This window comes from Aulonocara stuartgranti (assembly GCF_965226115.1).
Source record: "Aulonocara stuartgranti genome assembly, chromosome: 17".
Classification (NCBI taxonomy): domain Eukaryota; kingdom Metazoa; phylum Chordata; class Actinopteri; order Cichliformes; family Cichlidae; genus Aulonocara; species Aulonocara stuartgranti.
Window position 1 is genome coordinate 36,308,978 of NC_138953.1, and position 18,352 is coordinate 36,327,329.

Genomic DNA, 18,352 nt, shown 5'->3' on the forward strand with positions numbered 1-18,352 from the left:
CTGTGGCTCAGGGGGTTGGGATGCACATCTGTAACCGGAAGGTCGCTGGTTCAATCCCCGGGCTTTCTGTCCTGGTCGTTGTGTCCTTGGGCAAGACACTTTACCCTACCGCCTACTGGTGTTGGCCAGAGGGGCCGATGGCGCGTTATGGCAGCCTCGCTTCTGTCAGTCTGCCCCAGGGCAGCTGTGGCTACAACTGTAGCTGCCTCCACCAGTGTGTGAATGTGAGAGTATATGGATAGTGGCATTGTAAAGCGCTTTGGGTGCCTTGAAAAGCGCTATATAAATCCAATCCATTATTATTATTATAAACAATGAATGAATATGAGCTGTACGGGAGGAAAAAAAGCGCACCAGTTTAAAGAACCGGGATGCACTAGATTGATAGCACAATGCAAAAAGTTGAATGTCATTTTGAAAACAAACGCAGCGCAATAATGGTTTTATCTTGATTGTCCCGTTTTCATAAGCGATTGAGGCTGAAATCATAATTGAAAATACAATTCGATTAATCGCCCACCACTACTAGAAGTCATTTCCTCTCCCGCCTTATGTTCTCCATTTCGCCGTCTATTTTCATCACTTTGGTGGTGTTAATGAGGCTAGACTTGACTAAGTGTTCTGAATAACCTATTATGTCTCCTCTGCTTTGCTTGTTCCCTGGTGTTTCATTTTGTTCCATGCTGTTCTGCATTTTACTTTGTGACTAATTGTACTGGAGTCAGATCTATCTTTTTCTTCCCTCAAACATATCTGTGATGAGAATAAGATACTTTTTTTACAATATGCTCGCATTTTCTTCTCTTTTTAGCATTTTGGCCTCTTTCACTTCTTCTCCTCTTTTCCTATAGCTTGTTGCCTCACCTCCTCCCAGTTTCAATCCCTCTCCAATTCTCGTCTTCACTTAAATCTTTTTTTTTTTATATTTTTGTCCCCTTTGCTACTTTCTTTCTTTTTATTCCCATCCTTCTTCCACTCACTTCCTGTCTTTGTCAAATCCAATATGTCAGATGTTTGATCAGCTGAGGCAACACGAGGAAATCAACTCTCACCCTTTTATTATTCATGCATTCTCTTCCTCCCTCTCCATCTGTCCATTCACCACATCTGACCCAGCAACTTAGCGGAACTGCTCCGGTCTGCCCCTCATAAACGGACGGAGGCGCGTCACACAAACATAAACTGTCTTGTTTTTCTCTTTCTCGGGTGTCAACAGCCTTCCGTTCTCTCTTCCTTTGTTCACTGTGTTGCTCGCTCTCAGTCAGCCGAATCAATAGCTCCCCTTCACCTCACAGTCCATTCTATTAGACTCAACAATGGCTCCATGCTGGACTAAGATTGCCTCCTTTTGTGGCACCGGATGTCTATCAGCAAGTTGGACAGAACCAACGTTGCAAGGGTGAGGAGGAGGAGGAAAAGAGAGAGATGACAGGTCAAGATAAAGGGTAGAAAATAATGGACACAATGTCGCAGAGAAGACTGAAGGACAAGCCAATGATCCATCATTCTGGTACAAGAACGAGAAAGGAGAGAGAAATGATGATTGTAGTAAGGTGGACACCGCAGCTGTTCAAAGTTACAGGAGGACTGCGCTGATTTTATTCTGCTGATTTTTTACGCTGCTTTCAGCATCTTGGCCTTGATTGTGAGAGCAGTAAGCTCAGACGTGTACTGGCAGTGCAACAAGGAAGGTCATCTAAAAATCTGAGGTGCAGCAGTGCAGTTCAATAAAGACATTAATGTTATTTTTTTATTTTGAGAATTTCCTGCGATGCTCATTAACCATATTACTGTGCTAGTCACAGAGCCATTGTGCAGCACCTCCACATCACTAAAAAAAACACCCAAAAGACATGCCACGCTAAAAGAGCAGTGACTACTTTGATGGCTCAGAGTGTGAGTGAGATTGTCCTCAAACTAAGAGACTACGTGTTTTGAGTAACTTTTTAATGCAGGATATGAGATGGGACCTCGTTCCTAAGGAGGGCTATGATTGCATCCACTTCAAGATTTTTGGATTAGAGCAGTGGCCCACTTATATTAACGTTTGTCACCTTAAGGTATATACATAAACATTGGCGATCAGAATTAATGACACACCCTTTCACACACTACAATAGGATACAGTCATTTGTAATGAGCCTCTCTATAAAAGTAGATGCAGAAATACTAAGCCTAAAAAAGCCTAAGTGTGACTATTAGTAAAGAGTATCAACAAGGTTAAGGAGCTATGGCTGAGGCAGAGGTTTGGTGAGACTATCTGCGGCAGCGTGTTTTAAATTAAACCTTAAACTGCAAACGTTCACCGTTTCTGGCTTCTTAGATTTGCTAGCTTCTAGCAAATCTTGCTAGCATTTGCTCATTAACACTAAAGGAGCTGTGATTAATAGCGGCAGTGTTATGTTAATGTATAACTTGTCATATATGACCAATTTTTACACAAATGAGATGGTTATGAATCCCTATAGAGAAGGATTTATTATCTGGGAAGCACAGATTTTCATTCCAAGCTTTGCTGTGCCAATCCATTCAGGACTTGTTTTAGACCTGCTGGCGTTGCTGCAAGAAAAGTCATGAAAATTTCAGTAAAAACCAAATGTGAACCCAGGCTCACAGTAAAGAGGAAGTCTGGGATTCCTCCTCCCAGCATCATGGATATTTATACTAAAATGAATGGCAGTCCACCAAACAGTTTAAGATGTTTTAGACTGGACTGAGATCCATCTTTAATGTCATACTTTATGCTGGCTCTGAACTTTTTCTCTGATTTTTTTATTCGTCTGAATTTAGTCTTTGATCAAAAGGTTTTGGATAATTGCCAGCTGCCAATTTTAAACTTCTTGTAGAAGTTCCTTCTTTTTAGTCAATACTTAGAGTTTGAGAAGTCTGGATGTCTAATGACTAAAGGAAAATATCAATTTATACAGTTCTGAAATTAAAGTATAAAGAGATATATGGACAGAACCCCCCCACCCACCCCACCCAACAAGACAGGTTATATAAAAAAAACATTTAATCTTCTTTTATATTGTGTTAGTCTGAAGTAGAAATCTGCTTTTTCTACATCTTATAAACTGTGTCTGGTAACAGACAAAGAAATGAGAGAGACAAACCTCTCTCAAACCTTGTGAACTTAAATGACCAGCATCTACATCTGAACCTGTTTCCCTAATTACCTAAAACTATTAACAGAAACCACATTTCTCACTTATGTAACTTCTAAGAAATAAGGTCATTGAAGAAAGTAGACCGTAACCTGGTCTGTCCATGTCTCTTGCACAATTCAGCTCAACATAGAAGCAAACAATAACAGCTATTGCAACATTGCTGTAATTAAAGTGGTACTTTCATAGCCTTCCTTTAACACAAAAACCCACAAAAAAATTGTTGCAAATCACTTATGTGATCGTTTACAGATGAATGGTTTATTTAGAGAGTTTGAGTAAGGATTAAAAGTTTATTGTAGCATAGAGACAGCACTACTGAAGGTTACTAATGATCTTTTAATAGCTTCAAACAATCTGTCCTGTGCTTGTCTGGATAGAACTCAGAGAAACATTAGATACTACTGATTGCAAAGGTTTATTACAGAAGCTGTAACACATGACTGGGATTAAAGGATATGCACAGTGCTGTGTGTGCTATATTAGAAAGTTACGAATGGTGTTCCACAGGGCTGTGTGCTAGGACCACTTCTATTTATGTTATTTAAAAAACAAACAAACAAAAAACAAACCACACCGCATACATTTCCGCTGCTATCCAGATGATACCAAGCTGCATTTATCAATAAAGCTGGTAGGCAAACATCAATAGCCTGACAGCAAGGAATATCCATATCGGATTCATCCTGTTGGTCACTTAGCACCTGTCTTTGTTTGGCATTTCTCTAAGCTTTTCTTTCCTCTATTTTTCTTTGCCCACTAACCGGCTGCAGCGTATGAATGCCCCTTCATTGTTCTGCCAGAAATCTTTTCCCGTTAAACAGAAGTTCTTCTTCCCTACACAAGTTCTAAGTCATATGATCATAAGTCATATTATTTTGGAATATAATGTGCAAAATAATACGACTGTTGCTGCAAACGATTGCTATATAATCACTTGTATTACTTCAATTGAGTCTTTAAAAAAGGACATTAAATAGAATGCAAACTCATTCCTTTGTTCAACAACTTTGCAAGAGTTTAATAAGTTAACACTCTTCTATATAGAAGTAAATGACCAGACCACATTATGACCACACAGAGGCAAAGAATAAAAACTATCTTGTAACAACTGAGCTGAAATATATTTAGCTGTAAATAAACAATTGTTGTAGAAAAGCACTGGATGCAGGAATGGTGGGCAAAAACCAGGATGTGCTGGATCAGGTCTGATCTGTGGTGGCCTGAACTCGTCACTTACAAGACCTAAAGAGTTCACGGCTAATGTCTTAGCTCCAGATACCATAGGACATGCGGTTTAGAAGTCTTGTAGATTCCAAGGTTCAGCAGGTCAGAGCTGTTTTGGCAGCACAAGAAGAACCAGCAGCATATTAGGCAGGGGTGGTTATAAGGTTCTCGCTTATCAGTGAACTCTGACACTGCCTCAGTGTAAGAGCTGGCTTTACATGCCCCCTAATACGATCAACACTGCTCGTCTCCCTGCTAACAAGGTTCTCATCCAGCATCCACCATCCTTATTACATAATTTTTATCCATCCACTCTTTCTGTGTCTGATTTTTCAGTTCCAGTCTGTCTCCTCACCTCTTCTCCTCAGCAGCTGTTACCACCTCCTTTTCCACTGACCCGTCACACAAACAAGTTCAGCTAATTTGATACTACTTAATCTGTCAAAGAATAACAGATGAAGCAGGACAAGAACGTATAACTGAAAATTATTAAAAAAAATAAAAGCAGGTGAATGTGTTCAATCTTAAGTTGTCCTCCAACAGTGGCTACATACACAGGCTCATTAAAAAAGCTTAGGAAACACACAACACACAAACATTCTGTCAAGCATCACACACACACAAACACACCAGCTGGCAGATCACTCCTTGTGTGTGTGTGTGTGTGTGTGTGTGTGTGTGTGTGTGTGTGTGTGTGTGTGTGTGTGTGTGTTGCACTGAGTGACAGCCCAGGTTGACGGCAGGAGACCCTTGGGGAAACCAGAACAGGACATGGCGTCTGGTTTGGTCTGGCTACCGTCTGCTACACGTCATTCCTCGGACCCCTGTTCTCACTCTGGGGAGACCCCCATCTTTACTGCGACCGTGGAAACAGATGGTTGCCTTGACAATGAACGAACACATTACGATTGGATCGTGCACCAAAGGATGAGTTGGAGGCAGCTCATGCACAGTAGTAAGAGAGGGAGCGTTTGACCGTTTAATATTTTTATATTTCATACCATTTCATTACTCTTTATTTGGTCATAACTTAACTGCAGAAGCATTCATGGGACCAGGGCTTGACAATATATAGTTTCCTCTGGAAATGATCAACTTCAGCATACAGTGCACGGTGTGTATATAAAATCCTGAAAGTGCTGAAAAAGCTGCCCAATATTATTCCTGCTGAGACTTTTAATAAAACTTTAATAAACTTTAATAATCCATTCACGACTCCACAAGAAGGAGAAGTTAAATTTAAAGCACCAATGCTGTGCTTGATGGGGGGCAATAAATCTACATTTCCAAAGTCTGCATCATAGCACAAAGTAGCATGTCCAAGCATGGCACTTTAACCTAAAAGGGGTCAGAGACATTTTCATGCAGGACCTCCATTTGTCAAGACAACCGCTGAAGTATTAACAAGTTCACATCCCAAGGCGAAATTAAATATCTCAAAATTAGGTCCTGTGCTGGGAAAATACATTTAAGAGCCTGTGCTGCAAAAGGCATATCTGCAGAATTAGCATAAAAGGCAGGTTTTCATCTGCTGGCTTTAAAACTGAGAGCCCTCAGGGGTGTGCTGGCGGAATAATGGACTTTTTAAACTTTTTGACTTCATTTCCTTCGCTGGGCATGGCAGGTAAGACACAGGCTCCCTGGCTGTGCAGGGAAGCCACATACTGTAGCTGCTAGACAGCAAGAGATGCAGGTGGGAGCTATCTGTGCTGTAAAATGACACATATTAAATTACTCAGGCTTTGACTGACTGTTTTTATTGCAACATTAATAATATATTATGGCCCAGGATTAAGAAGACATGTTTAAATCAACAATGCAATATTAGCAGAGATGACGGTTTCATTTAGATTCATGGAAACAGGAGATATGGAACAATTTTAACAAGTTAAATTAGTAAAGTTAGCCAGAGGCGCTGTCCAATTTAGAACAGTGTAAGGCTAATTGGCTGCTAGAGAGAGTGGGGCAACAGGCGGGCAGTCTAACAGAGTTGTGTGTCAACTAGTGAAATGTAGCCATTTGTAGAACCTATTTTCTTTTCAAGGAATACATAAATTCATTGTAATTCTTACAGTATTGTGAGGGTTCATGTATTATCTTAGAGATCCAGGCAGGCTTAAAAACACTTTATTCGTATGACTAGAAAATCAAAAAGTAGCAAATTTAGGCCCATTTGAACAATTTCTTCTAGGTAAGTAACTCAGTTAATTGTGTCATGTTTCGTTCATTACAAAATGCTTCTGAGAAACACTTTGTGAGAAGCAGATTTTAGTAAAGTAGCATAACAGGTTTAACACATGAGAGCTCAAAATGTAACATACAGGGAGGTTCTAACTTTACTCATATATTAGTGGGGCAGATATATCAGCCGTTATGAGCTATTTGCCATATTGGTATGGTATTTATAACAGCTGGTGAATGAAAAGTAGAAACACCTATCAACTATGGTATGATTGATGTTGATGTTGCATAATCTGTCCACCAGATGACAACTTCCCTACTGGCAGAAGACCAGAAATACAACCAGCTGATCCAAGCAGAGTCAGGAAAAGAGCAAATGAGGAAACAAGGACTTGTTGTGAACATAAAACAAATATTTATTTATTTTTAATTGCACTGACGCATTATCTTAGTAAGTAACAGTAACAGGATTTTTAAATCAAATATTGGTATTGGTCTAAAAAAATCTGATATCAGTCGGCCCGTAGTTTAAGCTGGAAAACATAGCAGGCTTTTACATGATGTCTGTCACATTGATGTTTGCTTTTGTGAACCATCAGCTCTTATCTGTGCGATGGTATTACTTCCTTTCCTTAAATTAAAGAGTGGGCCAGCGTATCAAAACCGTAGGAGACAATAAAAGAGGCACTGGAGAAGCACTTTGAACTGTGTGCCGTTATATGGTTGAGGCAGTTGTAAATGCACACAAGTACACAAGTGCGCATCCACTTAACAGCACTTAATAGGTCACGCCAAGACTGATAAATATCAATCCTCAATCATTTAACCATCAAACTGCCATTCACTGTCCAGTAAAGCAGCGTGTGTGTGGTAGTGCACACATCAAGAGCACATGCTCTTAACATGAGCAATGTTCCTTTTAAAATCCCAAGCGGTTAAAGAAGGCATCTGTCGACATTTTTATGATCTAGAACCGTGAAGACTAACGAGAGCGGTCATGTTTCCTCACAAAATAAATTGTCCATCTGATTTTGTAAAACATCAAAATCAGAATAGCCTGGATCTCTCCAACCTATCTTTCATCCCAGCATGCTCTTTAGAGGCGGGGGCTGCACTGCTGCCAATTAAAACTGCAGCTCATTAGAGAAGCCGCTTAAGTGAATTGACAGCCAAAAATACTCTGTTCACTTTTAGGTGAGAGAGAAGCGTGGTGGTGAAGTACTAAAACCAGAGCTAATGGCCAATTTACAGTTTTAAAAAAGTATTTCCACTGTACACCAGGTAATTACATAAAATAGCAAGAAAAGCACACCAGCTGTGGTTCATGGATGGATGGAAGAAGACACATTTCTCTTCATGAAATTTCCCAACCATTTAGTGGTTTTCAAACATCCCCATTTAAAAGTTTATTCTGCATTGTTATGCAATTAAACTTTAAACACTTTGCACCAGTTGGTTCAAAACAAGTTGACACCAGTGTGGCACAGGCTCCACACAAAACACTGGAAATATAAGGTGCTTAGAAGGCAGCTTGCAAATGTAATTGCACAGACAAACTCTGCCACCCGCCAACCCTGGACCCCCACCTTCATGGCCGCAGTTAAGTGTAATAGTGTATAGTGGATGTGAGAGGGTCTAAGACGAGGTCAGAGCAAGGATCACCAACTAATTATGGCGCGGAGGCACTCAGCCTCCGTCAGATTGTTTAGAAAGCATTAGGGGGGAAGCATGGGCTTCCCTGGTGCATTGCACATAATTAGTTTGGAGCCAAGGTCACAAACAAACACAAGCGTGGGGACAGCCATACACATACAAAAACATACACAAAGACACACACTCTATTCTTCTCTCTTACTTCCTCTGCTCTGCAGCTCTCTGTCTTTCTCTCTCAGGGGCAACAAGGCCCAGCGTCTATTAATTTCCTGAATGAATAGCCTACCAACTGATAGTTATTTATGGACTTTGTATTTAAATATGCTCCTTAATACGAATTACCTTTGGTATTTGATTAACACTATTTTCAATGCACAGCTGTATCTATTAAACAGCATGGATAAACATCTGTTAAGATATTGCAGTCTTTTCTTTTTCTGCCTCAGAATGAGCCTCTGGAGGGTGACGGAGCAGAGCAGTAAGCATGATCGGCATGCCTAAAGGCAATGAGTCTGTGTTGTCTCATTTGACAGAAATCTATGCGTTTTCTTGTTATTTGTGATAGATCACAAACAAATTTGGCATCACAAAAGACAGTGATGTGTGATTCATAAGCTGCAGTGATAATAATAAATGACTACGCAAAAAATACAAAACGAGATGTGCAAGATGCAGGGTCCATAAAGTAGTCCTAAATGGGGGTGAAGGGGTGGGGGGGGAGACTATCTTTATAACTGCATTTAAATAGAAAACAGTTGCTAATAAATTGAGAGGTTGTGCTTTTTCTGACTTTGATGGTCAAATATCAGGTAATGAGCCAACTGCTTTAACCGCACAGAGGCTCAGTTTAAGTGCAGCTTTTTCAGTCGTCTGGCAGCACACATCGTTCTGTGTACAAGTGTGATATTAGGCGGGATGTACAACAGTTTAAAAATGAAACACTTCAGTTAATCTGGATGTATCCAGTTAACCTATTATCCATGTTAGTGATACTAAGGTGCGTATTGCCACTGTAGCTACACAGAGACGCCAGAGGAGACGGCTAACAGGGCTAAGCAGCCCATAGAGCGGGACACCTTACTCTGATACTCCAATTAACTATTAAAACCACCAGCAGACTGTGGATAGTAAAACTACATCCCCATCCCAATCTCAGGTGGAGACACAGATTAAACACTGGTGTGGAGAAACTGTGAGTGTGTGTGTGTGTGTGTGTGTGTGTGTGTGTGTGTGTGTGTGTGTGTGTACTTTGTTTTGCAGGTCAAAACAGAGCAGATTAGCTGCCTTATGCACTACCTATGTAAAATATAGTGGCTTCTGATGAGAGGATAGATACTGAAGTGTCTCTTAAACAGCTGTTTGGATATTAAACACATTATGGGTTTGAAAGGTTTATTCATTTGTATTTTTATTTTGCTTTCCCCTACTTTTTGCTACATATGTGTACTGTTCCAATGCTGGGTGCTTATATCGTATTAAACGTGCCTATTAATGGCCAATGTTGAGGACAGCATCTGTAAAGGTAATCCAATCAAGCTCAGCCTTCCGACTGCTCTAAATGCTCCGTTTCAGGCACTTTTTTCTATTCTCGAGAGTTGAAAACAAAATATGGTCATCGCCAACACACAGCTCAGAGGGGTAGCCAATCACAAGAAGGGAGAATGGCCTTTAAAGGAAATGAGCCACAGGAAGAGCTGAAAAACTGCATAAATAAGGCAAATAAATAGGGCAAGAATATCCAAGATTAAAATAGGCAACTGGAAATAAGCCTAATTTTGATTTCACTTTGGTGAAAATTTGCTACCAAGATTCAGGGTGTTGTCCTTTACCCTTAAAACACATACAACAAAAAGCATATTGCCTGGTAAATATACTTTAACACTTACTGCAGTGGCAATTCTCCTAAGTGTTACTTTATACTACAGTCATCATTCCCACTGCTAAGACTTGGCAGATGTTTCTTTTACTTTGCCAGTAAGTAACAATTACAGCTGCCACGGCTAACAGTAACATCTGACTTTGGTATCATTAGCATCTCAAAAGGAGCTAAAATGCTGCTGCTTTAAGATGAAAGGAAGTGGGCTGGCTACTTTTTTTTGATAGCACAAATGACTTTTCAAAGATTTTAATCTTACAACACAGCAAGAAATAATAAAACATATATAATATATATTTCAAAATGGATGCAGAATTGGGGATGCTAAGCAACAATGTTGCTATTGAGAGCAAATGTACCGCCAGCCCAGGCAAGCACATTTAGAATTGACAGATGGCTCAACCATGACCGCTGAGAGCGGGTCAATTAACAGAGCTCGTGGGCAAGACGGTTTGGGAAGAAATGATGAAACAAAATGAATTTTGGTGATGTGGACTGTATGCAATTATCTGGCCTCCAGACACTCGGGCACGCTTTAGAATATGCAAGACGATCACATTTCTGAAACCGACACAGAAAGACTGTATGTAATGCTTACACAAGAAGTCCTGCCAGCTTTGCAACAGAGAGGAATACCAGCCCACCAAAACGCTGTAACATTCCACACCGTCTGTACAGCCGATTATCTCAGCCGTTATTTTATGCACGCACACATAGCAGAAGAAAATCATGCTGAAGAAAGAGTTATGGTGTAAAACTTGCCCTATGTAGTGGAAAGATGCAATTATTTTTCAAATTAATGGTCTATAACCAAGGAAAACAGAGGAAAGGTGCCGTTAGGTGGGATTTATGGTCTGTCCAAACTGCGTGTTGGATGGTCAGATAGTGTTGCAAATCCCCGCTCCATCCACATTGCTCTAATGTCAGGTAGCTACTGGCTGAGTCGTCCATTATGTGCAACCCTCCGAAACCAAAAATTCACAAGCAACTACCACGCTGTATGGAGATTAAAAAGAAGCTGAGCATTGTCATTCTCTGTTTTGGACTTGGCTGTTTTGGACTTGTTAATCAAATGTTCAACCAAAGCATAATTAGTGTTATATTTTACTGATGCCATGTCAAGCCACTCCTTCATGAGAGCTGGGTTTTCAGTTCAACTCTCAGCAGGACCATCTGGGAGTGACCAGAAGATGTAATATAATCCAGTCCAGAAGTCACATTAATAAGAAATGAGGCAACAAAACTTTATATCATTAAAAAAAAAATGGTAAAAACAGGAGTTAACTGTAATGAACTACTGGCTTATTTTAATATTGTTCATCTTAATTAACATTTTTATTTCTTATGTTTTCTAATTGGTTAAGAATGAGCTTTTATTACTTCTTTGAACATTGTCTGGATGGTTTCTGTGAAGTTATAATACAACTTACAAAACACAGTGTAGTGCATCTACGAACAGCTTTTATGAGTTATAAAGTTATTTATAAAGCCACGAAAAAACAGCTAATTTTAGGCACTAAAATAAATTGGTTAATTAAAACAATTATGGCTTGGTTTAAAACTTACTACTTTAAAACCAACAAAAGTCACAAAGGTATGTGACATCTTGGAATGAGGATGTTATGTTTACTGGTGTCATCAGTATATAACCCTGAGCATCTCTTGTAAGCTCTACATAACTCAAGTACAACATGCAATCAAGAATGAATTACCTTTCATTAAACAAAGTTATGATGAAAATAAACAGATTTTTTGACATTACTTTTGATTAGTGAACATTATTAAAGATCATTTCATTGTTTTGATTCATTAACACTAACTATACAAATCAACTATTAACTGATCACTTATCAATGTAGTTGTTGGTAAAAAAGAAAAAAAGAAAAATGAGACTTTTCACCACAATTTGAGCTCTTTTTGTGTGTTGACAAATTTCTGATTACAAGATGCGAAACTGTGGAAGAAGAGAGGACTTAAATGTTAAACAACAGGTTAAACAACAGGTAGCTAGCTAACAAAAGCTAGCCAGCTGACAGATATCTGATGTCTTGTCAAGAGATTAATATGTGAACACCCTTTCAGTTCTTCCATCTCTGCTTAGAGTGATGACTAAAGAGGATCAGTAATATGGTAAAGCATCTGTTACTGGAAGTTCATGTAGTGGCTTTAAGACCTATTATTGAAAATGTTGTGAGGCAACCTGCACAGGCTGAACACACAGCTTACCTGGATCCCGTCCAGCAGTTTGCTCATGCACCAGAAGCTGTCAGCCTCAATATTCCTCAGAGCCTCTTCCTGGAGACTGGACACGTCAAAGTTTTCCACTTCCTCCTCTGGAGAAGACAAAATGAGAACAACGACAGAGCGTAAAGAATTTGCTGCTTATGGGAAAGAGACTGACAGATAAAAAGACAGTGAGACGGGCCAAAGAAAAAGAAGGGAAGTTTAAAAAAAGACAACAGGAGAAAACAGGAGAATTCAGGGGAGAGATATGGCGAGCAATGCCAGGTTCCCAGCACAGCATGGGCTCTGCCATAAGCCTGTCACCATAAACCCTGACAGGGGAACAATACAGCCATAGGTGCATGGGGAGGACTAATTCAATAGGGAGAGTAGGAGCAGGAAAGAGGTAAGTGGGTGGGTTACGAAAGATGTAAGGAAATGAACGAAGACGCTGACAAATTGGAGCAAAGGTATGAAAGGGGGGATGAAGCAGTGAAGACGGTGTGGAAGGATGTAGGAAGACACTAAAAAGAGGCCTATTAGAGCAGCCTAATGATTATCATCTTTGAACAGCGGTTCAACCTTTCCCGTGGCTTCTTTGAACATTTCGAAAATATTACAGAGTTTGTGCACAAAGGACAATTTGTGCTTTTCATGTTGCAGACAGCATGAATGTATTTAACATATTTTTTCCGGAAAAAATAGTTTTACTAGTCAAATTCATGCCAATAACTTGGTATTTGAAAGGAGTTAGACCTTTCAATCTTTTATCTTAGCTGTACGTCTATCCTAAATGTACCATTTTTAAACAGTTCAGTATTTATTGATGGATTCAGGGTTTTCATATGACCTTTGATGTAAACTCCTACTGCAGTGAGTTCAAAGGGAGCTGTGAAAAGCAAGGTGAAGGAGGTCAGGCGAGCTGAAAGACAAACAGTCTGCACATAAGTAAAGCAGAATTATGTTTGGAGATATATTTTTAAACACACTGCAGGGCTGAACAAAAGAAACGATTCCCAAGCTGCGAGCACGCCGAGTCCCCAGTCATCTCCAGTGGGTGACTTCAACGATGGGTGTCATCAGATGTCATTAACGGCAGTAGTGTGTGACGGACTGCAGGGGCTCTGACGGGCTTCTGACAAGCCACTGACAGCCAGTGGAGAGGAGATGGGACGAGACTGATTAACAATGATCTACAGAGAGAAAAGAATGAGCGAGAGAGGGAGACAGAGAGAGGGAGAGAGAGAAAAAGAGCAAAGGCAAAGACAGAGTGTGTGTGTGTGTGTGTGTGTGTGTGTGTGTGTGTGTGTGTGTGTGTGTGTGTGTGTGTGTGTGTGTGTGTGTGGTCATATAACCAAAACACTGGTCTACATATTTGTGTGAGTTCCTATTAAACACTCAAATACACAAGGATACCAGCTCTGCCTGGTATCCTTGGCAACCTCAGTGGAATGTTGTCAAGGTTGTAATGAGCATGCTCCGTCTGACAGACAGACAGACGGACAGGGAGCTGGCTTTGGGCCAGGGCTACAAAGCTGCTAACAACTACGCTGCATGCTCGTGTGTGTGTGTGCTGTCTCATTTGTCTTGTCTGCTTAAAGTCAGGTAAGGATGGACAGAATGTAGAGCGAGAGGCTATGCTTCCTTCATTTCAGTGAGGTCTTTCATCCCATTACATCAGTACATGTCAACGTGTCCAGTAGCACAGAAATCTAATTTTGTTCACACGGCTACCAGATCTTTAATACCAGATATGAAAGTCGTCAGAGGCTTTTTTTTTTCTGATTAGATGACAGTACAGTTTATTTTACTCCAATACTTATAATGCAAAAAAAAGAAAAAGAAAAGAAAGAAAAGAGAGAGGAGACGTACTGCAGCCAGAGGGCAGACATAGCAGTCATTATTTGTGCAAACATACAGAGATATAATCTCATAAAATCCCATTTTTGGCAAGAGATCAAAAAAAAAGAAAGAAAGAAAGACAGAAAGTAAATCAGCAATGACAAGTGTAAACATATCGAGAGAGGAAGAGGTCACCCACTGAGGAAATGTTACCACTCTGAGACATCTGATGAGATGAGAACTCAACATTTTTCCTCAGCTTAAATTGAGGCCACGGCAGAAGTCAACTACAATCAACTGGACCTAAACACAGAGTATGAGCAGCTGCTATAACAGAGCAAAAGTACGCAACTTTACATCGTCTACAGCGATGCAAGAAACAATAACTTTAACACAAACTCTCTAAAGAGGGAACACTGCACAGACAGATGTTACTTACGGCTGGGTAATATGGCTAAGTGCCACTAATCCTAAAGTAAGTAATTTAAACAAATACATCAGAAACTTCACCTTTCTTGTGATATTTAGTTTTAAATTCCACAGAAAGAAAACCAGCGAACCTAAATGAACCAAACCCGATGACGGGGAGCCACAGAGGTGAGGATAATATATGCTGGTGGATCATCAGGGAGCACGGTTTGTAGACTAGTTTAATTTTATCAACGGAAATTATTCATGCATTGGCACTGCTTTTCAGCAGCAACAGATGGAACACCAACCATTAAAAAAAGTTTGCCAGTCATTTAGCAACCGCTGGTTTGTTTGGTTTTTTTTGTCAAAGACACAAATCTGTAACCAGATGACACACAACACAACTACAACTGCAATTTCCAGGTTAATTATTCAAGACGCTGAATTCTGAAGAAGACAGACTCTTAAATTAGGTAGCAAAGCAACCGAGACAAAGGCAAACAGACGAGACAAACACCCAGCGATAAGACTAAGGTGATATATCCCCTCATATTTCCAACATCAAACCTTATGTGTCACATTTGTTATGACTCTCAGAATTCTAAGTGCAGGCCTGTTATGTAAAAATTACACAACTGGGGAAAGCATTATGCTGGTTTTGTGCAGCTGGGACAGCACGGGGAGTGATCTCAGAACAGCAAAAATGTGCGATCTTTGTGTAAAAATGGCTGACGATGTTACAGCACAGGCATCTTCTTGGGCTACAGCAGTTCTGAGCAGTGACAATATTAAACCTGTAGCTGAAAGGCTCACCGGTACTTGCATGGTGTCACTGCTGATTATAACAAGCTGATGAAAGCTCCACTGCTTTAGTATTCTGAGAGTCCCTGAGTATCCCAAAGCCTCAAATCAGTCTTTGTCGTGGCTAAGGTCTATTTGTAGTAGACAAACCTCGACTCTATGAGGGGCAGCTTCAGGTAGTGTGGCGGTTGTACTGGAACTGGGCATAGTTCATCAGAATAGCAAGAACACAGAAAAATGCAGGCAAAGAGGAAAGAGGAGCAGTGCAGCAGGAGTACACTGAGGACTCAGTGTGGCTCTATCACAGGGCTACACTGCCCCACATGGATGAATGCTAAACAGCAGCCAAACCTCAGGTCATTTAATCAGTTTTATTGTCAGGTAGTCCAGACAGCTCTTTTTGTTCAGGGTTGAAAAGATAAAAGAATCAAAGCTGTGAGCTAAATGTCAGATTATTTAAAAATCTGTAGCTGCCTCACTTGATCTGCCTTCACAGTAGCAGCAGTGTGTTTTGCTAACACTGGAAATACAACGCAGATGGGGGAAAAAATGAAGAGGAGGACCATTAGGCCACCTTTAACAGGTAACAGACTGTAACAGTTGACCTGTCATCAAAAGACGGTTTTGCTAATCACTTTCATAGAATCCATGCCTCAGTGGAAATTCCTTTAAGAAACTCTCTTGGTGATTACTCCGGGAGCTTTTCCTTCACACCAAGGACCAGCTGACAATACATGTCTGGGACATGATCCGTGTCTCTGAAGAAATGTTTCACAAATAAGAGCCAGGGGAATTTTTGGAAGTTCAGGCCTCAGTGAACTTCACATCAGTGACTGAGGGTTTTGGCTGCTTTAGTCCTGTGTGAGTCCTGCCTGCACAATAATCTTTTGCCAAATAGTATTCTCAAGTTCTTCAGAGGCAGAGTGTCAGCTGGTAAAAGAGCAGGTCTGACATTCACCTTGGTAGGAGATTAGAACTAGTTTGATACAGCCAACTCAATGAAACACAGTGGCAGTGTACACAGAGAAAACTGGCATTTTGTGATCAGACTGGCAGAGCAGCACAGCGCACACAGACTGCAGACTTGGCGGCCCGGCCAAGGAGCCGGCACACAAAACTGCACACGCACAAAACAAACTTACACGACAATAAAAGTGATTACAGAGCAGTAATTGCTCTACAACTGGAGACCATTTTGTGAGGGGATAACACAAGCCACGACGGGGAGTTATTAATCCATAAAGCTGAATTACTACCGTGATGTACAAAATAACCACCTGATGGTTTTATAATATTAAGAAATTTAAGTGAAACTGTATCCTAACGAGACTCAGTTATTGCAAAAAAGTGTTTTGTGAGGTCAGAGTAACTTGAGTCTCAAAACACACTGACTAATGTCGATGTCAGTAATAACAGCAGAGCTTCTGGGGGAAGGCCTGGGGTGTAGCCAGTAGATAATTGGGCCAGGATTTCCTCTGGTTATCTGACCTGCAGGTAAGCAACTACTTGTGCACCTGTCAGAAGGACTAAAATCAGACTACAAATGGAAACCAGACAGCTTCAGGTGCTAAAAAGTAATCTCTACCTACAGATTCTGAATATTCATATGGTAGAAGGTCTACCATTGCTAGCTGCGACCCAATAAAATGCTGTTTAAGCCTTCTTTGGGAAAGTCTTCCACAGCAGGAACGTGGTTTGTCAATCAGCTGAGAAGGCACAAGGCTGGAAGTGTTGGGGCTAAGTAGCAAGCAACAACCAAACCTTTGTAGACTCCTAAATGAGCCCCCCGATATGCTGAAATATGATCATTATTAATCCAGTGTGGGCCACTCAGGCAAAGCCTGGCTTCAACAGCACATTTTGTACCAATTCCCCTCGAGGCTTTTATGAAATGTCACATTAGCGACGCTAACAGCTGACTATCAAAACCCGATCACTCAGTCCCAGTGAACAGCTGTGTCAATTTTCAAGGAATTCCTTAAAAAGGTGTTATGTACACAAACACTGTCTTTTATGTGTTGACCGTTTGGGATGCATATAAAAACATAATGTGTCGGGCCCTGGCTGTCAGCGAGGCAGAGACATAATGTTTGAAAGGAAAGTGATACTCGGGCATAAAGACACAGTTATGATGCCCACGCACATAAATCCTCTCACACAGCCTCCTAACCTCTCGTGCATCAGTTTCTTTTTTCTCTACTCTCCCTCGTCCCTCGTTCTCTGAACCTCTCGTAGCACAGACGTTTGACACCTCTTCTGTTGCTTCCCTTCCTCTCCGAGCTGTCGCCCCGACTCGCTCTTTCACCCCCTCCCAACTCTCCACCACTACTGGCCCAACAGCCAGTTTCCTGCCAGGCCCCAGGGCTCATTTCCTGTTTGTCATGGCGCAGGGGGCAACTTGTCCAGAGAGACCAACTGCTTGGTTGCTGCCAGCTGTGAGCACTTGGCACAGCTTGGCATGCTGAGCTGGGTTACACCTCCAGAGACTGAGTGCAGGCACCTACATACACAAACGCGTGCACGCGCGCAAGCACACACGACGTGCTCGCTCGCGCCGGTGCTGCCATCTGCCCTCTACAACTACGGGCCACAAGGTAACGTGATGTAAGATGATAAACGAGCCAGTTTAGCCTGATGTAATCACAAAGACAGTGTGTGCGCCGAGTGAGAGAGCGGGTACGTGTCCATGTAGACAGCAATTGGCAATAAAAAACAGTCCCGTTTGACAACCTTCTGCTGGTTCAGATTAATTACAAGCAAACCTGAGTTTTGTTTGGCCAAAGAGAGATAAAACCCAATTGGCTTTAATAAGATTTCAACACCCAAAGCTTACAATATCACATAAAGTGCTGCAGTCATTAATTATCATTTACAGCACTGGTTTGAGGTTCAATCTAATGAATCTAATGGTTTACAATTTGGATGCTGAATCCAAACATGTCACAATCCACTTTTCACCCTCAGAATGACACCC

General features: G+C 41.0%; 2 protein-coding genes across 4 annotated transcripts in view; both read right to left on the reverse strand.

Annotated features, from left to right (window-relative positions):
• gramd4a (GRAM domain containing 4a) overlaps positions 1-18,352 on the reverse strand; it is a 471,921-nt gene that overhangs the window by 198,698 nt on the left and 254,871 nt on the right. The window lies entirely within an intron of this gene.
• tbc1d22a (TBC1 domain family, member 22a) overlaps positions 1-18,352 on the reverse strand; it is a 163,629-nt gene that overhangs the window by 56,761 nt on the left and 88,516 nt on the right. For all 3 annotated transcript variants that reach the window (XR_014272295.1, XM_082510800.1, XM_082510801.1), the window contains exon 10: positions 12,328-12,434. Coding sequence is in view for 2 of the 3 variants with exons in the window: in XM_082510800.1 (XP_082366926.1) it covers positions 12,328-12,434 (107 nt within the window). In the remaining variant the exon portion in view is untranslated. The remainder of the gene's footprint in view (positions 1-12,327; positions 12,435-18,352) is intronic.